Genomic DNA, 24,320 nt, shown 5'->3' with positions numbered 1-24,320 from the left:
TGCATTTAATTGTGCCTTTTATAGTGTTTTTTAAACTATAAATTGTCTTTGTATTGAAAAAATCTGTGTAAAGATTATTCAAGATGTTTTGTGTTTGAAAAAAAAAGAAAAGAAAAGCTGTTGTGACCTCTTAAGTAGCACGGGTATATTTGTTGCAATAGCCAGCAATACATTGTATGTGTCAAAATGATACATTTTTCCTAAATCCTAACAAACCATACATCAATAGAAAGCTTATGTATTCAGCTTTCATTCAGATGACGTATAAATCTCAATTTCAAAAAAATGACCCTTTTGACTGGTTTTGGGATCCAGGGTCACATATGGGTTTGGAACAACATGAGGTTGATTAAATAAAGACAGAATGTTCTTTTTAGGTGAACCGTCCTTTTAACAGCTGTAAACTGATTTGTGTGTTGTTCAGACTAGGCTACGTGTCCCGCTGGAGTACCTGCGTTGGCTCAGTAGGTGGCGTGGAGGCGGGGGGGTCGGGGGGCAAAACTGATGCGGGTGATGATAAGGAGGAGGCGGGGGAGGGAGGGGCGGCTGCTGCTGCTGCTTGCCTGCCTCCTGTGACCTGGTGGGCGTGGAGACAGCCGATTGGATGAGGCGATGGGTGGGGTTGTGGCTGAGGAACGCCTCCACGTGGCCACGCCCAGCAGAGTCCACGACGATCACCTTCACGATCTGCTGGCACTGGATCAGGGTGTCGGGGGAGATGGTGAGAGCGGAGCCGGGGGCGGGGCTAGGCAGGACGGCCAGGTGTTGCTGAGCGCTGGGTGGGGCCAGAGGAGAGCTGAGTTGGTACGTTTGGAGCCTGTTGTGAATTGACACCTAGTTTAGAAACAGCCAGAAGCAGGAAGCGTTATCAGCCTGGCCTGCTGCACTCTCACGGCCCTCTGGTGCGGAAACACACGACAAGGCCATGCTACAGAGCATGCAGGCGGCAAAACACGGCACAAATACATACATACAGCACGGTCGGAGTGGGTGAAAGCAGGCGACGCTGACGTCCTGCAGTGATTTGGATAATTATATATGTATGTAATAATAAATATGCATTTTGTTGCACTTTTGAAAGCCATTTGTAAGGTGAAGAAGTCTTGTATTATCACTTAATCAGCAGAAAATCTGCCACAAAGACATGATTCCTGTGTTCCTCTGAGCCAGGTTACAACTGTTTGTTCAATTGTCAGCCGATTTTCATGTATGAATGATTCTGAAGACACTATTTTATGCCTAATCCTGATTTTAAGGTTAGAATTATTGGCCAGTGAAAAAAGAAAAGGCCAACATGACCCAGATGTTTTCTGCTACAAAATATCTAATAATAAAATTATTTTACAATAGTATTTTATTATAAATCATAAAAGTCAAAGTGTATTTTGTCTTACTGCAATGGCAGATTTTCTTTTTCTCCAAAAATAAATTCTTTACATTTTATTTACTGTAGTTAGTGATAAAACAAGTGCAAAAATATGCCAGGGCATGCAGGCAAAACACGGCACAAATACATAACAGCGCGGTCGGAGTGGGTGAAAGCGGGCGATGCTGACTTCCTTCTTAAACTGCCGTGATTTGGATAATTAACTGCTATCTTATGCATTTCCTTTTATTACTGCGCTGCTAATCAGGCTGTTATATTTTTATCCGTCTGTAAGAAGCATTAAAGTGCCCCTCGAGGGCCTAGACGCTCGGCAGCGAGGGTCCTTATTGCATGCTGGGTAATTTGCACCTTGTCTTGATAGACCTTGTTTGCATGTGTATACGTGTTATGTGTTTGGCATCTGGTGAAAGCGCATTCGCGTAGCCTGTCTGCCCACAGTAACCACAGCTCGGTCCTTTCATTTCAGCTCTTTTTAATGAAGTATTTGAATTTTAATGACTTCTAGTGCAAGAGCTATTGAAACTATTGCCAATGGTGTTTCTGGACGTGCATTGCAAATCTTATCTTTGTTATTCCACAAGCAATAACACCCCCCCTCCTCCTCCTCTGGTAGGCAAGTGGTTTTGGGCATACAATTTGCAAAAAACGTTTTTATTCTGTGACCTAATGTACACTACCATTCAAAGGTCTCTCATGCTCACCAAGACTGCATTTATTTGATCAAAAATACAGTAAAATTCTGAAATTATTACAGTTTAAAGTATGTATTTTCTATTTGAATCCAGTCTTCAGTGTTACTTGATCTTTCAGAAACCAATCTAATATGCTGATCATGAAACATTTGTTATTATCATAAATTGTAAAAACAGCGTGCTGCTGAATATTTTTGTGTAAACCCTGATGTTTTTTTGTTTTTTTTTCCTTTGAAAAAAGTTCAAAAGATTTTTATTTAAAATAGAAAGGTTTTTGCTGTCACTTTTGATGAATAATGCATCTATACTCAATAGTATTAATTTTTTTTTTTTTTTAAACGTGCTGACCCCAATTTTTTAAACGATAGTGTACACCTGAGTGTAACAGAATATAAATTTGTTCATGGCATCAATGTCTGCATTCAACAACATTATCTACAACATTTTCTTTAAAGGCAAAGAAAATGCTGCATGTGTGAATTTGCTTATCGGTGTGTCTTACTTGAATACCCTGTCAACATCAATTCCACTAAAGGTTTTTACATGTAAAGAATTTAACCCCACAACAACAGCAGCTATATGCAGCATTAAAACACAGCAGTCAGCAAAAACCCGAGTGAGAGGCCATAGATTACAGATCACAACGAGGGGCGGTGAATGGTGTTTTCTGGGGGGTTTTCAGTGCGGTTATTGCTCTGCACCAGTGATTGCAGTGAAGACACCGAGGGCGGGCGTCTCCATTCTGATGGACAGCGGGGTCAGAGTGAGCTCAGGGGTCAAAGGGTAAAGGGCTGGGAGTTTATCTCTGATTCTGCAAGGAGATAGTGATGATAACTAAATAGACTACACACGTGCCGTCACCACCTACAATGTTCCCCAAAAATGTGAAAACGCCTTAGGCTTTAAAATGGTACAATATCAGCATAAATACATTTTTGGTGTAAATACATTAGTATTATTTTATATTATAGTTTCTTTTTGAAGTTTATTGGGTTGGCACACCTTAATGGCTTCACTTATTATTATGGACTCATATTTTTTGCCAGAAGCAATGGTCTGAAGTCCTAATGATGGATTTGTTTCTTATAAACACACAGCTTTTCGCTTCAGAAGACATGACTGGAGTTGCATGGATTCGTCTGAAGTTGTTTTTTTTTTTTCCAGCTGTTTGGACTCTCATTCTGACGGCACCCATTCACTGCAGCAGATCCAAGTGATGTTAATCTTAAATCTCTCCAGATCTGTTGTGATGAAGAAACAAGCTCATCTTCATCTTGGATGGTCTGAAGGCGAGTACGTTTTAAGCTAATTTTAATTTTTGGGTGAACGTTTTTTAGTTAAACGTACTTTCATAGCTTATCGATACATCACTAAAAATGATAAACATTTATGCTGATATTATCCAAAACCCCACTTTGCCTAGGGCATTCCCAACTTTGGAGGACACTGTACACATGCACACACAATCTGAACATAACTTTGCACTGCACTCACGATTTACTGATACAAACCTCTACAGTGTTGCTTCCCGTTTTCTCATAAAAATCATCCCCTGCAAGCCACACAAATACACAAGACATCAAAAACAGGCAGACTGTTGTGTATAGCACATGTAAGTATTTGTGTGTGTACCTGAGGCAGAACTAGGTCCAGCGTGGATGTCTAGTTGTGTGCCGTTCTTGTTAGTTTGATTTCTCACAACCTGTTGTCTTTCTAGTTCCCCTGAGAACCACATACATAATTCACTTTAATGACGGCCACAACATTCCCCACAACCGTGGCATTCAAACCACAGAGGAATATAGAGAATTCATTATATTTCAGGCTGACCTTTAGGTAATTATGAGTTAAAATGGTAGAAATAATGTTTAAATTTATAGTGCTAATAAACAACTTAAAATGAGGAAAACATGCACTATTATATACAGTATTCTTTTTCAATGCTATTAAACTGAAAATGCTTTGCGTGTTGCTATTTTTTTGCTAGGGTGTTCTTGATGGTTGCTAAGTGGTTTCTTTAAGGACCAAGTCAAAAGTGTCTAGATTTTGCTAGTCAGACAAAACATGGATGTCCAGAAACCCAGAGTTTTTTGTATTCAATTTAATATTAATAATATTCAATTTAATTTAATACATGTGACTATCACTATCCTACTAAAGTGTGTGCTGTGAACATGAGTAAATGAGAACAGTTACAGGCGAAGGCACTCACACTCAATCCGTATTTGTTCCATCTCTGCCACCTCTGCGATGCTCTCTCTCAGGTCCTCTACAAACTTGAGCAGCTCCTCTGCGCTCTGGGAACAGAAACTCACCACCTGCTTCTTCTCCGACGAGAACGGAGACAATATCGTGATTCCATGAGGGTAATCTGTGACAGAAAGCACACATTGTATGTATGACAATGCAAATACTGAGATCTGCTCTGTAAGGTTCTGCTTTTTATTTAAAAAATAAATTCTCAAATATATTTTATAATATTGCCGCAGTTTCATAACCAAATTATAATTGCGTTTAAAGATAATGATTTTCTTTTTGATTACATAATAGTGGCAGCATATATACTTCACAGTCAGACATTTCTTTATTGAAGATTATTGCAGATTAATAATCTATTCACTGATTATTATTCACTGATTGATTGACAGGGAAACAGATGCTATATAAATAGCTTTAGTATTTTTCTTTGCTTTGAATTTGAATTTTTGCTTTATACTGATATTATCAAGAACCACACTTTGCCTTTTGGAAGACATTATGGATATGATTATTAAATATTAGATTTTTATTATTTAAAAAAAAATGAAACATGTTTACATCTGAATTTGGATTTAAAAACTAACAAATTGAAAAATATGCATATTTTAATATTGGACTTACACTCTTCAGAAGCAACCAGACATACGGTGATATAAAAGGTTGTTTGTCTATTTATTAGCTATTATTTATTCATGATTATTAAAATGCAATTTAACAAATTAAAAAATATATATATTTTTTTACTTGTCAGTCCATGGACCCCCTGTAATAATTTTATGGTCATGCAGTTGAAAACTCTGAACTTTAACTATACTACATTCTTTACCATATTAATTAATATAGTAAAATATTAATGTATACATTTGTGTTGTATTCTTACACTCATTCTCAAACAGATGAAACTGCATTCCCAGTAAGCCCATGGCCTTGCAGAACGTGTATGTGGCAGCACTCTTCTTCTTAGGGCATAGTTTGAGGATCTAGCATCACAAAACAAAAATATTTTTTCTATTTTCAGTTGTTTGTTTATACATGTTTGAATATGTTTTCACGTATGATCATGCGTGTCTCTCACCACTATCAGGTCATTGAAGAGGAACACCTCCCTCTGATGGGAGGCCTGTTTCTGTGGTTTATTCACATCGGTGACCTCATAGAGTCGACTGCAGCACACCAGCCTACGGTGAGGAACCGACAGTATCTGAGGAAGAAAGAAAGATCAAATATCGGGTGAATTCAATTCAGAGGGTGCAGTTTCCATCAGCACAGGAAATGAAAAGAGGGATGTCTGGTGCAGTAAGGGCTGAAGAATTAAATTAATATTTCATATGGAGGTAGACTGTTTTGCAGCGCTGTCATGTGAAATCTGAAATTATAGCACCAAACTAATGAGCAGTTTTAGTCTCAAGTCTCCTGTTTTTATAGCTCACGCACTGATAAATTAATTCACACAGCTGTTAGCATAGAGAGGTGGGAAAAATTAATGACCAGAAACTGTAATGTGAATTTCACTTGTTTTGGCTTTGAGCAAAGTTTATTTTTACCTCATCATGTTAATCAAACTTGAGACTGGCAATAGTTTTTGAGGTAATGGAAGCTGAAACTTATTTTAAGCTTAAGACTTGCATATGAAGTTTATATTGTTTACCTTCAGTGATTTATTATATGAATTATCGTTCTGTTGAATAGCACAATAGGATTCTAGAATTGTTTTCAGAATCATTTGCAAAATATAGAATGTTTTAGTGAATCAAAAGCATCCAGCATTTGTGTAGCACAAACGGGTCAGGTCAAGTTCAATACTTAGCGTTAGATGTTGTTGGAATCATTACAATAGTAATCTGATCTTTGGCTCAGCAAGATCCACTAATCACTGTAATGTTGAGAAGCCAGTTGTTCGGTCAGACATCTCACTGTCTCTAATCACCTTTTCAAATCTGTAACAAGCGCAAACTGAACCGAAAGGTGATGCACTTTTCACGTTTAAGTGACCTTTGTGTATAATTGGTAGAGAACTGACTCACAGTCTTCATTCCGAGAATGCTTTGCTCCACTCTGGTAACGTAGGTCACATGATCCTCGTTGGAGCGCAGCTCCCTCTGCTGAATCCGCTCGTAAATCCCTGCTAGCATCTCCCGTGGAATATCTGCGCCATCGTCCACTCCTGAAGGTGAATTTGCTTATTTATTACCTTATAACATTTTAAAATCTAATGCAAGAATATAGTTTATGTTTGGAAAACTGTACAGTGTTCTGGATTGTCTACTCTGTAATAGGAATGCATCTCGTGTTAACAAAGACCATAGTATATGGAGAAGCTGTGGAAAGCCACAGAATAAATATTTTTAAATAATTGCAATTTTTTTTTTTTTTTTATGAATTCAGATATTTTTCCTCACAATTGTGATCTCTATCTCATAATTCAGACCCCCCCCCCATCCCCCCCCCCCCCCAAAATTATATCTTGCCATTGTGAGTTGTTAATTGCAAAATGTAAACTCAGAATTCTCATAAAAAAGTCAGAACTATAAACTCACATTTGCTCACAAAAACTCACAAAAAAGTCAGAGTTTACATTTCACATTTGCGAGTTATTAATTGTGAAATGTAAACTTAGCATTCTTAGAAAAAAGTCAGAATTATAAACTAAATTCTACTATTTTTTCTCAGAATCATGAGTTAATCTTTTACAATTGTGAGTTACTAATTGTGAAAGTCTGAGAAAAAAAGTCAGATTTATAAATTTGCAATTCAGACATTTTTTTGCAAGCTTATCTCTTGCAAATTGGAGTTATAAACGGGTAATTCTGACTTTTGTCCTCAGAATTGTGAATTTATATCTCACCATTGTGAGTTAGTAATTGCAAAATGTAAACTCATAATTCTCATTAAAAAAAAAAAAGAGCCAGAACTATAAACTCAAAATTCTGGCATTTTTAAATTAGAATTACGAGTTTACATCTCGCATTTGCAAGTTATTATTTGCCAAACGTAAACTTAGGGCTCCTAGAAAAAAGTCAGAATTATAAACTAAATTCTACATTTTTTCTCAGAATCGCCAGTTAATCTCTTACAATTGTGAGTTATTAATTGTGAAATTGAGAAAAAAAGTCTGATTTATAAACTCGCAATTCAGACAATTTTTTTTTCAGAATTTCAAGTTTATATCTTGCAATTGTAAGGTATTAATTGCAAAATTTAAATTCTGAGAAAAAAAGCCAGAATTAAAAACTTTGAATTGAACTACTGGTGAGATATCAACTCGCATTTGCAAGAAAAGAGTCTGAACTGTGAGATAAAAAGTAACAATTACCTTATTTATATTTTTATTCCATGGCAGAAATAAGCTCACATAGAAAGCAGAAGTGCCACTGTGTAATTTTTCTATAGTGAGGATTTATTTGGCTTATAGAAAAGTCCCATCATAAACCAGAGCTTGATTGGCACGCTCTGATTTTGTTCCAGTCCCCATGTCTCTTTACATCTCACTTTAAAGTGCGGCTTTCTTATACAGTATGTGTTTGTTATATCTGCGGAAAGTAGGCAACAGATCAAAAACTATTTGATCAGAGACCAGGAATCCATCCAAGACACACACACACTGCCTACGCTCCTAGGAGATAATAAAAATGTCTCTTTTGATATGAAAAAATGCAAATTTAAACATGAATATGGAAAGCTGATTAAAATTGGCAAGATTTAAAATCAAATATCCGATATCTGACCTCGAAACACCAACAGGCTCTGTTTTTAATTAACAACACATAAACACCTCGTAGGTTGCGTATGAAGTCTTCCAGAAGCATCTTGCGCTCTGGTTTGATGTTGGGACTGTACATGTCTGTGTTCAGCAGAACGATGGCGAAGGCCAGGATGAAGATGGTGTCGGGGTTATGAAACTGCTGCACCACGTCAGGGTTACACATACAGTACCTCTGACTGAAAGGAAAAACAACATTAATGCACATTATAGTGAATGTTCTGCACCCAATGGATAAAATGACCATAGTTATCCTGTAAAATTGCATGTGTGTGTCTAGGAAATGACTCCCAGCACTCGTCTGTTTGTGATTCTCACCTGAATGCTTCAATGAGTCTCTCGACTTTTTGAGCTTCTCCTTGCACTCGCACATGAGCCTGAAACTTCCTCAAAGCTTCATCCAGCTCCAGCATGGAGAAATCCATCTCATCCACCACACAGCTGAGAGAAAGAGAGACCACATTAAACTCATAAATGTGCTCGGTTTAAATTAAGAGCCCAATTTATGAGGCTCCAGCACTGTAAGAAATGAAAATGTGCCGTTATTACCTTCAGTGGTTGGTTCTTAAATTATAACCCCCGATCCTGGATATGCGGTTACATTCATGCGTTGGTTAATATGCAGTAGCTAATATAGCTGTCATATTAACCCTAAATGTTAATATTACCGTTTCAAGACAAAGATACCATTTTTGCTTGTTATTTAATACTGCAGTTTAACAATATTTGTGACAATATTTTCTCATTTAGATTTATTGGCAATGACAATACTGACTTTCGTCGCATAATCATAACAAATGCATAATCTTGATAATTCTTTACATAGTTGTGTGTAAATAGCATATTTGTACATACATTTTGTATATTCTGAGAAATATGTACATTTTGTTTGTGTTTATAATTAATGCCATTTTTAAATTAAAGAAAATTTAATTAAAGAGAACTAAAGAGTTCATTTATTATTATTATTATTTGTTATAAATGCAATAAAGATTAACCACATTAATATATTTTTATGTATTTTATATATTTAATTAAACTACTACTTTTTTTTTTTTTACTATAGAAATTGTAAAATATACATATATACTATATTTTGTATCTTCATTTTGTCTATCTTTCTGTTATGTTCACACATCATTTGTCTGTGTTTACATTGTGTATATTTATTTATTTATGTTTTTTGTTATTTTTCCAGTGCATTGGAAGCTTAAAACATACTCTAACTATACTGTAATCTTACCTGCACTGTAAATAAAAAAAAAAAGTTGAGCAAATGTTAGTTTAAGGCAACCAGCTTCAGCAGATTTGGGGGATTTCTCAACTTTGTTGTATAAACTTAAAACAACAAGTTGTGAAAACTCAAAAATCTGCTACAAAAATAAGTTGAGAACTCGAGAAGTTTTTAATTCAGCTAATATAAATTCAGCATAAACATTTAGTATAAATATGATTTAGGACTACATTTTTGCCTCATCAGAGGATATGTAATTATCTTTAAAATGACTGATACAGAGAAAGCTATAGTGCATAAAACTTTATGAAGACACAACTCACTCCAACACATCTCTGTTGAACTGCCTCTTGCTGTTACCCAGGAACTCTCCAATCATCTGGCGACTCAAACCCTTCCTCTGCAACAGGAAGTGAGCCACACCGATGGCCGTGTCAGGAATAAAGCCCCTGGATATCAGGAACTGGATGCCTTTGTCTGGATTGCTGCAGGAAGATCAAGAAGGATTTAGGTGAGACAACTGATTCTCTTTCTCAAGAAGCTAGAGCTAACACTTTATAATAATATTCATTAGGAAAATTAGCTAACATTATATCATGTAATATATCATATACTGCAAGAACATGTTTACATGTGCAAGTTTTTGAAAAGACATTTAAAAATATTTTCAAATAGAAAATATTGTAAATTGTAATAATATTTCACAATATTGCTGTTTTTACAGTTCGAATCATATTTCACAAACAGAAAAATCTTAATGATTTCAAACTTTGACCAATAGCATACACAAACTAAGCATTTTAATGTTTTTGAAGAAACCATTTAACAAACTTCTGCTGTTTTCTGTCCAACATGAGAGTAGATAATATATATTTTAAAAATTGCATTCAGTCAGAGCTTGTGAAAGTTATTATGAATTGTTTGCAGAAAAAAACAGAGGATTTCTGCGTGCATGTGAGCAGGTTCGCATATGTACTGTATATTTGTTAAGAGAGATATTTATAGCTACAAGCATACAGTATTTACATGCAGATTATTCTTTCCATGCCAGTAAACATCTTGCTGACATTCTGTTCCACAGATGCATTTGTCCATATGTACGTCACAACCAATGTAACCAGGCAATAACAGCAGGACTGAGCAGCTTATATTTATGTTCACTACTCTTTAAAAGCCTGGGGTCAGTACGGTTTAATAAATTAATACTTTTATTCAGCAAGGATGCATTAAATTGATCTCAAGGGACAGTAATAACATTTCTAATAATCAAATTTTCATTTTTATCATTTATGGAAATAATCTTTTTTTCATATTATAATAAACATTATCAACTTTTGAGCAGCACAATTATTTTCAACATTGATAATAATAAGAAATGTTTCTTAAGAAGCACATCAGCATTTTAGAATGATTTCTGAAGGATCATGTGACACTGAAAACCAGAGTTAATTTCGTCGACGAAGACAACAACGAAAAATATTCAATCAACAAATCTTTTTTTCTGTGACTGCAGCAGGCGCAATGATATTACACAGTGCCTGAAAGTAGTCCCCAGCTCAGTAGCCCAGAGGTCTTCAACCCTACTCAACCCACTCTCCTGGAAAGTTTATTTCCAACCGGCTTCAGCACACCTGCCTGCAATTTTCAAGCAGTCTTGAGGAGCTTTATTGACCGCTTCAGGTGTGTTTGATTAGGGTTGTAGCTAAACTCCTCAGGATAGTGGGTCCCCAGGAACAGGGTTGAAGACCTCTGGCCTATGATATAGCTGGGGACTACTTTCAGGCGCTGCGTAATATCATTGCTCCTGCTGCAACCATGGTACGGCAGCAAAGTTCCTTGATTATTACACCGGAATGAGAGTATAGTTCCTAGCCATATCAGCCTAGAAAATCCAAAAAAAGTGGAGTGTTCCTTTAAAGGGACAGCGTTCCTAATTATCTGTGTCACCAATGTTCACCAGCAAAAGATGTTAAATAAATGCATAGTTAAGTAAACCTACTCTGTCTGAAAAATTTGTTTAATTTGTATCTCTACCAAAAAAATTTAAATTTATTCCAGTTTTTCCAAATTCAATCCTTGATTCTTATTTCTCATACGCTTAATTGATTTGGTCTAAAGAGAGGAGAATTGATGACAATTTTTGTTTGAATACTACATATAAAATAGCTTCCAAAATAAATGTTGGTAACTGCAGTTTGACTAAAAGTTGACAAAAATGCAAAGAATTTTTGTCGACTAAAACTATGAAAGACTCAAATGACAAAAATGTGACTAAGACTATTAAGCATTTTCGTCTCAAGATAAAGACTAAATCAAAAATGCCTGCCATAATTAACACTGCTGAAGACTGGATTAATGATGCTGAAAATTCGGCTTTGCATCACAGGAATAAATTACATTTTAAAATATATTACATTAGAAAAGAGTTGTTTTAAATTACAATTTTATTTGTTTCCCTCATTGTAAGTGGATTTATTGGAGAAAAATAAGTGTTCAATATGTCATGGATCCCAGTAAAAGTTTCTGGAGATTATCATTTATAATAATATTGATATTTCTTTCTCTATATTTGTCTGTTCCTAGCTTTCTTTAGTATTGGACTTTGAGATGACATCACCGAGTCGTGCATTATTTCCACCACGCTGAACATCTTCACAGGTCACATCCAACCTTATACCAGCGAGCGCACACACACATACACCCACACTCACACACACACACACACACATGCAGCACCCTAAACAAGCTACACGCTCATTATGAGCAAATAGCTGAAAAAAACTAAATTTCCACATACATCCTCAAAGAAACCTTAAAAAAAATAAGTGTCCCTCAGTCACAGCCTGAGTAAAACCATGTATGTGTGTCTGTCTCTGTGTGTGTGTGTATGTGTGTCTGTCTCTGTGTGTGTGTGCCACCTGGTTACCATAGCAACCGCGGTGCTACTCACCTCAAGCATGTTAAAGTAAATCTGATCTGAGATTTCAATTGAGTGCTGATGCACTCTGAAGCCTCTGAGGATTGGCTTTATTCTGCTTGTGTGTGTGTGTGTGTGTGTGTGTGTGTGTGTCTGAAAGAGCTACACACACAAAATGGAGCAGAGAAAGAGCCTCACAATCACCCCTGAGGGAGTATAATATAGTCTTCTTGAGTATGTGTGTATGTATACATGAGTAAGCATGTGTTTTGTCAGTGTGTATCAGCACAGAAGGTATAATGAAAGTGCACTCAACTCTTTAGTCATGGTCAAACTAACCCCACAAACAAAAGCTCTTCTCTTTTAGGGTTAGTCATTTAAACAATTCTATAATATGTTTGTTTGTTTGTGAGGCCTAAAAACCTTTAATTAAACTACAAACTTCTTTTAGAACTTTCAAACAGGTTTTTGAGAAGGCAAATTTAAAGTTTACTTTGTCATATTTAACTGGAAATGCAAAGTTTGTCAGTTATATGAATGTCTACTAATTGAATACTACTTCTTTATATTCACATTGCAGTTCTGCATCCTCATTCATATTCAGAAATTGAATTGGGATTTAAAAAGACAGATCTAGAGACAGACTAAATCAAACCGATGAAAGAAAATATCCCTTTATGAAGCAGTTTTCCTCATTAAAATAGTAAAATATGCTGTATTTTTTTAACTAAATCTATTGGGGGGGTTCAGTAACTGAAATAAAATATAAATATTAATTGAAAAACTTAAACTTACAAAAACTTACAAATTAGAAATGTTGACTTGGCAACTAAATGAATTTTAAAGTACTAAAATTACACTGAACAAAATTATAAACGCAACACTTATTTTTTCCCCCATTTTTCATGAGCTGAACTCAAAGATCTAAGACTTTTTCTATGTACACAAAAGATATTTCTCTCAAATATTGTTCACAAATCTGTCTAAATCTGTGTTAGTGAGCACTTCTCCTTTGCCGAGATAATCCATCCACCTCACAGATGTGGCATATCAAGATGCGGATTAGACAGCATGATTATTGCACAGGTGTACCTTAGGCTGGCCACAATAAAAGGCCACTCTAAAATGTGCAGTTTTATCACACAGCACAATGCCACAGATGTCACAAGTTTTGAGGGAGCGCGCAATTGCCATGGTGACTGCAGGAATGTCCACCAGAGCTGTTGCCCATGAATTGAATGTTCATTTCTCTACCATAAGCCATCTCCAAAGGAGTTTCAGAGAATTTGGCAGTACATCCAAGCGGCCTCACAATCGTAGACCACGTGTAACCACACTAGCCCAGGACCTCCACATCCAGCATCTTCACCTCCAAGATCGTCTGAGAACAGCCACCCAGACAGCTGCTGCAATAATCGGTTTGCATAACCTAAGAATTTCTGCACAAACTGTCAAAAACCATCTCAGGGAAGTTCATCTGCATGCTCGTCGTCCTCATCGTCGTCCTTGACCTGACTGCAGTTCATCGTCGTAACCGACTTGAGTGGGCAAATGCTCACATTCGATGGCGTCTGGCAGTTTGAAGAGGTGTTCTCTTCACAGATGAATCCCGGTTTTCACTGTGTTTGTGTTTCACCGGTTTACAGTGTTATTTTCGGGCAGATGGCAGACAGCGTGAATGGCACCGTGTGGGTGAGAGGTTTGCTGATGTCAACGTTGTGGATCAAGTGGCGCATGGTGGCGGTGGGGTTATGGTATGGGCAGGCGTATATTACGGACAACGAACACCGGTGCATTTGCACAGAATGCACAGAGATACCGTGACGAGATCCTGAGGCCCATTGTTGTGCCATTCATCCATGACCATCACCTCATGTTGCAGCATGATAATGCATGGCCCCATGTTGCAAGAATCTGTACACAATTCCTGGAAGCTGAATACATCCCAGTTCTTGCATGGCCAGCATATTCACCGGACATGTCACCCATTGAGCATGTTTGGGATGCTCTGGATCGGCGTATACGACAGCGTGTTCCAGTTCCTGCCAATATCCAGCAACTTTGCACAGCCATTGAAGAGGAGTGGACAACCTGATCAACTCTATGCGAAGGAGGTGTGTTGCACTGTGTGAGGAAAATGGTGGTCACACCAGATATTGACTGGTTTTCGGACCCCCCCTACCCCCCGAACCCCCCAATACAGTAAAACTGCACATTTTAGAGTGGCCTTTTATTGTGGCCAGCCTAAGGCACACCTGTGCAATAATCATGCTGTCTAATCAGCATCTTGATATGCCACACCTGTGAGGTGGATGGATTATCTCGGCAAAGAAGTGCTCATTAACACAGATTTTGACAGATTTGTGAACAATATTTGAGAGAAATAGGCCTTTTGTGTACATAGAAAAAGTCTTAGATCTTTGAGTTCAGCTCATGAAAAATGGGGGCAAAAACAAAAGTGTTTCGTTTATAATTTTGTTCAGTGTATAAATACATAAATTAGCTATAGAAATATATAAAAAAAAAACTGAAAACGTCAAAGCAACGACAAAAGAAACTAGTCATTTTCATTTTAGTTTAACTTTTAAAGTACTAAAATCTAAAAAAAAAAACTATAGAAATACAGAAAAAAAAACTAAATGTCAAAGGAACAAAAATACTAAAAGTGAAACTAAAATTAAAATTAATGACTAAAACTGAAATAAACAAATAATAATAATAAAACAAAAATACAAATAATGTCAAAGCAACAAAAAATACTAGAAGTGAAACTAAAATTTAAAATTGTATACAAATACTATTATAATAGGACTAGATTTAGTAGGTTTATAAAGTCTCTATCTGAGACTTTCAAACATAGCAAAACCTGTAACACACTAAAAAAGCCAATGTAAATGAAAATATTTGACTTTTAACCTTTGTACTCACACATTGAAGAGGTTGAGTCCAATGCGATAAAGGCGTTTGCGTGCAATATCCGTCGAGAGCGTGCCGCAGGGCGTGTCCTGACAATGTGGGTGGGGCAGAGACAGAATCATCGTCTCACATGCTGATGTCGAGGTGCTGCTGCTACTGACGGGCTCTGAGCTGTTTTCCGCAGTTTCTGGTGCAATCTGATTGGTCTGTTTCCCCTCCAGTCCCGCCCCTGCTGTCGATTCGTCCGTTCCGGTTGGCTGTTGGTTCTCTTCCTCACTGGGTGGCGGAGCTGGAAACTCAGGCTCTGCCGTAGCTGTTGATGCCAACTGGCCTGCTTTCTGTCCCCCCGTTTGGGTTTCTGAGCTGGTCTCCTTGGCTACGCCGTTACCAAGGGAAACTGACTCCAGCATTGAGGAGGAGAGGCGAAAGTTGTGGTTGTCAATTTGAACAGTCACGTCCCTGAAAGCCATCATGAGTTTACTGGAACTGCGGGGTATGTTCTCCCCACAGCCTCTCTGCGTGGCATCCTGTATGGCAGCGGGGTCCATCAGGAGCCCCTCGGAATGGGATCCAGAGGGAAGGGCCGCAGTGGACTTCTCTCCTTCCCCGTCTCGAACAGAACTCCAGCTGCTCAAAGCCTCGTCAATAGACTGCGCTAATGACTGAACCTGGCAGGGAGGATAGAATTGAAAATAATAGAATAACAAATGTAAATAAAACAAATCTAGAACATCATATTTTAATAGTACAGGTTAGAATAGAACAGAAGACAATAGAATAGAACAACATATTTGAATGGAATAGAATGACAATAACAGAATAAACCACCATATTTGAATAGAATGGAATAGAACAGAATACAACATATTTAAACTGAACAGAATATAACTAAATGTTATAGAACAGAACAGCGTACAACAAAAAAAGAACATTTAAATTGGATAGAACCAAATAAAATAGAAGCGAACACAACAGAAAAGAACAACATATTTAAGCTGAAATGAAGACAACCAAATAGAATAAATACAAATATGACTGAACAGAACAATATATTTGAATAGAACTGAATAGAATGGAATACAATAGAACAAGATATTTGAATAGGATAGAAAAACAGAATGTAACCAAATACAACAGAGAAGAGCAAGATATTTGAATAGAATAGAACCAAAAATAACAGGATAGAATAAAATAGAACAGAATCCAACAGAAAAGAACATATTTAAACTGAATAGAAAAAAATTTCAAAGATATTCGAATAGAATAGACTACAGAGTATAAGAACTTATTTGAACTGAATTGAGTAGAACAAAATATAACAGAATACAACATTTTTGAATAGAATAGAACAAAATAAAACAGAGAACCAAATAGAATGGAGTACAATAGAACAGAACAACATATTTGAATAGAACACCATATTTGAACTGAATAGAACAGAATAAACAGAACAGAACACAACAGAAAATAACATTTGAATAGACTAGAATGGAATACAACAGGGGAAAAAAACATCTATAGAATAGAACAGAACAACATATTTGAGTAGAATGGAACAGAACAAATCAAAAAGACAGAAGCAAATGCAATAGAATCAAACAAAATAACATGAATAGAACAGAATCATTTGTGTACTTGAGCTCATGAAAGACTGTAATAGAAATATTCTGAATAGATAGCAGATGTTGATGGTTTACCTGTACCTGTTCAGTGAATGTGTCCTCCAGATGTGTGAGTGTGGTTGTAGTGACCACCGGCAGTGAGGTGGAGTGTGTGAGTGGGATGCCCATGAGTGAACATCCCTCCATCAGCGCCCGTTCAGCGGAGAACCCGTCCCTCTGTACCCGAACCCTGCGCACGGACATGCGCCGCGGGATCCCGCTCTCCAGAACAGAGTTCCGGATCTTCTGGAAGTTCTTACTGAGCTGGTACTGACGAAACGCCATCTGGATCTTACAGGCTGCCCGCCGGGAAATCAGAGGACCACTGTACTTCTGCTCCAGTTCCTCTATCTGCAGATAAATAGATAGATACACAATTAACTTACTGTTTCATGCTCTTCATATCTAAGGATCATTTTGCACAGATGCGTGTCCGTTGGGTCGTACCTGTTTTTGTTTGAGATCAGGAGAGAGCTCATATTCTGGAGGATGTGAGCAGGGTGGCGCGTCATGCTGAGCGTCTTTTTTCTCATCTTTCTGTTCTTCCCCTGCAGCAGGAATCGAGCTGCGGTTTCAAATGACAAAAGTGAGCAGTGGCTGACCCAGATTCACCGTCTTTTAATCTAGACTGATCAGAACCCAGTGCGCACTCAGGACTAATTAACTCTGCTTAATTACTACATGCAGGCTTTCACAGATTTCACATTCAACGCAGCCTTCGTGGAAAATTAGGTAATCAAGCGAAGGTTTCAGATCGTCTTTCCAAATCATCATTCTTTCCAAATCATCAGAATCAGCTCATTGATTGAGACAGCAAAAATTGAATTAAATTAAAATAAAATACCATTATTCATTTTGGGTTTTTAAACTATTCATTGAATCAAACATATTAATTATATAAAAAAAACTCTGCTTCTGCAAAACTAGTTTAAATTATTTATTAAATTGAAAAATATTTGGTTACTCGAATAGTACATTTAAATTTCAGTGGATAGTTTTTGTATAAATCCCAAAGACTAAATCAAACCAAATTTCCGAGGTTAGCACCCCACACAATCTTGCGTAACCCCATACATGACAAAGCCATTTCCCTCTTATGTTGAGCTCATGAAAAAGCATTTCTAAGTGGAAAGCAGATGTTTAAATCATGAGAGATGTCACAAAGTACGGTTCTCCTGCTTAACAACACAGCTCAACCCCATTTCCATTTTCTCCAGGTTCTCTCTCAGTGTAGAAACAGGTTTACAACACACACAAGCACACTGCTGACTGCATTCACTGTCAGCACATTAGCTGCCTGGAGTAAAGGCCACTTAAGCTCTGTAAGCACTCATACACGAGGAGCAGAGAGCAGGGTTTTCTATCTGTCATGCACCAAGTACTGCTCGCCTCTGAGGAATGACAACAAATGCAGCAGAACCTTAAAAGAGAGTGAAAACAGATGCCAGGGCACACGGTCACTACAGATCATTAGGTCGCTGTACAATTGATCTGAGAACCCAAACTGAAATGTGATATCACTCATTATGTGAGAGTGTATGTGATCCTGGTAGAAGAGTTTGATGTAATTTCCTGTGTTATAACTCAATAAATATGCTTTCTCTCTCAAGCTGTTAAAAAACAGATTGTGAATGACGACAGGTTTCAAGATCAAGCAGAAACCCAGGCAGTCGATCTGTGCAAATAAAAGGTGAGAAACTACTGCATGCTTATATTTTTCTCTCCCACCAACCCCCTTTCCTGATCATTTGGGAAATAACTGGCTCACAATCATGATAGGCTTTTGGAAAAATTAAACTGCTTTCTCCTGTTCATCGATAAAATTGGCATCAATAAAACTTCATTAGTGGTGCTTACTCAGGCTTACGGTTAGTGATTTAAACAAACCTCTAACCCTGAGCATTAAACTTCAGTTCACCACTGACCCAACACCACTGGAGCTACGGATATCACCTACTCGCCACCCAAAACACCCTAGTAACCATCACAAGACCCTAGCAACCACAACCACGTAGAAAAATTCTAAAAACAAGTTTTGCACAGCCAAGCTCCACTTACATTTTTTCTACACCGTAAATCATGTAATGTCTACTGAAAAATACTGTAAAAATGGTACAGTAAAAATATTTACTTAATTGTAACAATGTATGAAAAATGGTAGTTTAACATGGCATTGTGTGTATTTTTTTGCATGTAATGTAATTTCTACAGAAACACTGTGAAATTTTTTTAAAAGTTTAACATTCCATTATATGTAATTTAATACTGTCTAATACTGAAAAATGTATGTTTTTGTAAGTAAAAAAAACAGTAGGATATTCCCAGAAGACTCTACCTGACACATCACATAGGACTATAATTAATTCTGGTTCTTTTTCTTTTATTTTTATTTTTTAGTTCATTGCATATATATATATATATATATATATATATATATATATATATATATATATATATATATATATATATATATATATATATATATATATATATATATATATATATATATATATATATATATATATATATTTTTTTTTTTTTTTTTTTTTTTTTTAGTTTTGTGCTTTTGTCAAGTGGCTTTCTATTGAACCACCTGTATTGTTTATAGGTAAATGCATATTTTGGTAGTTTAAGTAGCTTGGTGTATTAACATTACATCACTTAAATATATGTTCTAAGTTTTAAATTATACAGGCATACTGTAATATGTGACCCTGGACCACAAAACCAGTCTTAAGTCGCTGGGGTATATTAATAGCAATAGCCAAAAATACATTGTGTGGGTCAAAATGATTTTTCTCTTATGCCAAAAAATCAAGATCATGTTCCATGAAGATATTTTGTAAATGTCCTACTGTAAATATATCAAAACTTAATTTTTGATAAGTAAGAACTTCAACAAGAATTTGGACAACTTTAAAGGCGATTTTCTCAATATTTAGATTTTTATTTTTTTTTTTGCACCCTCAGATTCCAGATTTTCAAATAGTTGTATCTCGGTCAAATATTGTCCTATCCTAAAAAAAACATATATCAATGGAAAGCCTATTACCTCAATTTAAAGAAAAACAACCTTATGGTTGGTTTTGTGGTCCAGGGTCACATCTAGCAAACACTGTCACTGTATTTTTACAGTGAATTTCTGGCAACCACAGCAGCCAGTTTTTTTACTGTCAATTTAACAAAAAAAAATTTATGTTGTATTGCAGGTGAGAAACTAAATGCACTCTGACTACATGCTTATCTTGGTTCTTCCTTTCCTTTTTTGTCCTTTTTCAACCATTCAGGACATAACTGGCATGAAATTAGTATAGATTTTCTGCAGAAATAAAGCTCCTCTTTAATGTTTACCACAAAAATTGGAAAATATGATTCAGAGCTTTCTGTGAGGGTCAAAAAATAATGAGCACTTTCCACTTTATCAGTTTGCTGCAAAGACGAGGTCATGATTTCTTCAAATGTGGACACAAAAGTATAGATTTTCTGTTGTGTAGAACTGACTTCGTTTGCAGAATCGCAGTCATCATGTGCTGTTTAATTAAGAAGAGCTTTTAAGACTTGATTTTGTTGTCAACATAAAATATGCAGTCAACAAAGCTCAGATGGTTTGAAGGTCCCAAAATAGTGCAGAACTGCCACATTCACACATGCATTCACTCACACACACACACACACACACGGACTCTCTCTCCACCTGAGTGACGGTGCTTATCCATGCCGAGAGTTTTCCAGTCTATCAGACAGAGGACAGATGAGGGTTAAACTACACCTGCAGCATGCACTAACTCTCTTTCTCACAAACACACACACACTTACACTCCGCTAGCTTGAATCCCATCACCCAGAATGCCTCAGGCCAAGAGAACAGGGGCCGCAAACAGAAAACCACTACCATTCAAGAATGGTAAACTTAACCAATGCAGACAGCTGCTGTAAACAAGTAGATTCACACTCTCCTTACTGCATCAATTGCTCATATTGTAGATATTGTTTGTTTAGCATGTAGAAAGACTAACTCTCTTCTGATTGGCTCGTTACATAAGATGTTGTCCTCACCTGGAGCAGGTTAGGGAGTCTCCCTCTGGGGCCTCTGGTGCGGGACAGCAGAACTGGTGCAGGACGGTCTGGCTCCTGTAAAGGTTTAAATGAACATTACTGCAATTAAATCCAATGCAATACTATTTGCATGTTACTTCATTTTGTGTTCTTTGAACACTAGATAGAGATTGCTGTAGCTTGGTGTGGTGATTCTCAAATGGGTTTGCTTCAGAATACAGACTATTGGGCACTCAAAAGTACACTCAAACAGTATTTAGGCATAAATTGAATATTTATGTATTTGAATTGCATATTAAACTTCCATTCATTTGGATTACACAGTTTCAATGTAGACTAATGAACTGAGCCACATCTGTCAGTCATACATAAATGAAACGGGTAAGATTTCTGCACTCAGAAAGATTTCTACAAACAGAACATACCTGCGGTTTTAGGTTTAGACCCACCAGATAAGGACCACTAGCTTCCAAATAACTTTAATGAAGTTCAAAATGAAGTATTGGAGGAACAGTCCATCCTGGCAATCACAAAGCAATGGCTGCTTTAAACACTTCAGTCTCTAATTTAAGAGTCCAGGGAAACTCAAAGCTCAGTATGAGTTTTCTTTGAGCCTCCTTTGTTGACAGAACATCAAATACATTTGCTTCACACTCCAGCATAGCATGAGAACGTGAAGTGCAATTAATATAATCATATTTGCATATCACTTCCTTACAGTCCTGCTATTGCGATAATGTAATATTCATTATTAATATAACATTCTGTATCGTATGTAAAATTCACAGCAGCTTTCTTGCTTAAAAAAGTGCGTCACTACAGTTTTGTGGTCATCTTTTATGTTCGACAAGAATGACCGTTTGGAACGACATGAGGGTGTCTAACTTTAATTTTAAATAGTCACTTCTGACCAAAAAAACAGCCCTTAATTCACAATTACACTTCCTCCAGTTAAAAAGTCCATCCCCTGTTGTCTTCTTTCATCAAAATCCAATTTGGGTTCTTATCGCTTATAATCTGTGCATATTTCTCTTCTGATTCAGACAAGTTTTTCACTGGAGAAAATATTATGGATAGAGGACAAGCATTTTGTCCAGAAGCAATGGTTTAAAGTTAAAATGTCTTAATAATGGATTTGAGTGGTGTGGATTATTTATGGATTATTTTATCAACTGTTTGGACTCTCATTGTGATGGCACCCATTCACTGCAGAGGATTCATTGGTGAGCAAATGATGCAATGCTAAATATCTCCAAATGTTCTCATGTACATCTTGGATGGCCTGAGGGTGAGTAAATGTTCAGCATATGTTCATTTTTTAGTGATCTATTAAAGTGTCTATTGCAAACACTCTGGTTCACTTGCTAATAAAGATGCAACAATCTCAAAATATACCTGTCATAACCAGACAAGTTGATGATAGTGATGTGAGATTAACTTTAATGAGCTGCGTGCATGAGCATAATTGGCCCCTAAAACTGATTGGTAATGAGCATCTCACACTTCTAGTACAACTAAACGTATTCTGTCATATATGAAACAAACACACAACAAGGTAATTTGCTCTCTGACTCAGGACTAAGTGTTTGTCCCCTAAAGGAGAAGGTAATGCTACCATTAAACAAATCAGACCGGAATATATCATTCCAGTTTTGCTTGTGGGGTTCACACACACACAGGGAGTACTCTACAAATGCAGCATGAGTTGTGCACTGAAGCAGATGAGCAGTCGTAATAGACGACACACACACACACTCTGAATCTCTTGTTCTTTCTCTCTCTTACTGTGGATTAGACACCAGCTGGCGGATCAACTTCACATGCACTATGGGAATGTCACTTAAAGCCTCACTTTACGCATAAATCTGTGTGTGTGTGTGTGCGCGTGTGTTTGCATGCCAAAAGAGTGTTTTTAAGTGCTTTTTCAAATGCATTCTTGCTTCAAAATAATCAGTTGCATTAAAAACCTCTTTCTCAAGACATTTTGCCCTGGAAAGAGTGAATGTGCTGAACTAATGCTGACCTATAATAATTTTTCTTCCATTTTAGTGTGGGTTAATTTAAGAATGCAACACGTGCATTTAAGCACTGATATATTACAAACCCACATGAACATGCTGAATGTTTTTTTTAAATACAAATCATCATGCTTGTGTGATCGTGGAATTATTGATGTGCAATTGCATATTCACTGTGGCCTACATAGAGTGAAATTCCTCTGTTATGTAATCCCGATGGCGCATGTAATCTGCCTCACCGATCTCATGTTTTCCCAGAGAAAAAGACTGATTTGTTGAAAGTGTGATGAGAACTTACTCAGATGCTCGTGGGAGTCCCACAGCTCGGCACAAGGTGGCAGGTGTCTGTGGGACCAGGGACCGACAGCAGGGGTCCTGAGCATCATTATCATCTTCATCAGCAGAGTCCGGACTGGCATTGCTGGGTCCCGCAGGAACGAGCTGCATGTCCAGGGGGGAATGATGCTGCTGCTGAGTTTGGACCGGGGGTGTCTCGGCTCTGCTGGTTCGGGGCAGGCTGGAGGTCCGGGGGGGCGGAGGCGGATGATAGCGGGGAGGGTGCCGGTGATGGTTGCTGGAGTCCCGCAGCTGCCGATTCTCAACCGCTAGATCCTCCAGCCGGCGCTCGAGTATGTCTATCCGGTATCGCTGGGTTTGGATCAGACTCTGTTGGTTCTGCACGATGGCGGTGAGCTCCTTCAGATAGAGCACCGCCTGCAGAGGGTTCTCCAGGAGGCTCGACATCCCGGTGCGACGCTCCTCTTGAAAAAGCCGAGAAACTATCCGATCCAAGCGGGGCGTCTTGGTGTCAGTACCCCTGACCAGTTGCACGGGTTGATATTTAAATGGCTGAACCGAGAGAGAGAGAGACCCCCGCCTCCGCCTCCACCTCCGTGCCCAGAGCGCGCATGAAGGGATGCGCGGAGTGATGCTGATGCGAGGATGTCAAAACACAGGATTGAAGGGGGCGGGGCCGCGTTCGCTAGTGACGTCACGGGCACGTAATGAGGCGCAATAACAGTTTGCTTAGTTTATTTATCTCCTAAATATATAAATAAGAAATCTAGATATGCTTGTTTATTCATTTCTTTTTTGTTTATATTAACCGTTCATATATATGTTTTGTTAATAATTACTCATGAATTATAAATTATATAGGCTATGAATTGTATAAAATGTATGAATTTGAAATATGTACATCGACGTGGGTCCTTATTTTGTATGCCTTTTAATCTTCAAAACATGAAACACGCTTAGTGTCTTATTTTATTGTTGCAAATTTAAATTTCTGTTATTGGTTACCAAATGAAAGTTATTTTCCCCTTATTTTCAGAGTGCATTATTAGCAGCATAACTGTTCTCACTATAAAGCCAAAGCGTCAATAATAATAATAATAGAGAAAACAAGGCAAAAATCAGT

At 37.3% G+C, this 24,320-nt stretch overlaps 1 protein-coding gene across 1 annotated transcript; it reads right to left on the bottom strand.

Moving 5' to 3' along the window:
* Positions 1-420: 420 nt before the first annotated feature.
* LOC306843361 (IQ motif and SEC7 domain-containing protein 3-like) lies at positions 421-23,644 on the bottom strand (the record flags this gene model as incomplete). Its single annotated transcript, XM_079374805.1, has 15 exons — positions 421-834; positions 3,591-3,631; positions 3,712-3,801; positions 4,292-4,450; positions 5,219-5,318; positions 5,414-5,539; positions 6,363-6,502; positions 8,111-8,277; positions 8,417-8,539; positions 9,656-9,817; positions 15,178-15,833; positions 16,869-17,177; positions 17,274-17,391; positions 20,883-20,957; positions 23,199-23,644. 15 exons carry the CDS (start codon positions 23,642-23,644, stop codon positions 421-423), a joined length of 3,126 nt encoding a protein of 1,041 aa, XP_079230931.1.
* Positions 23,645-24,320: the final 676 nt, after the last annotated feature.

This window comes from Barbus barbus (assembly GCF_936440315.1).
Source record: "Barbus barbus genome assembly, chromosome: 23".
Lineage (NCBI taxonomy): Eukaryota > Metazoa > Chordata > Actinopteri > Cypriniformes > Cyprinidae > Barbus > Barbus barbus.
The sequence above is the reverse complement of the archived record's forward strand: the minus strand, read 5'-3'. Positions and strand labels throughout refer to the sequence as shown.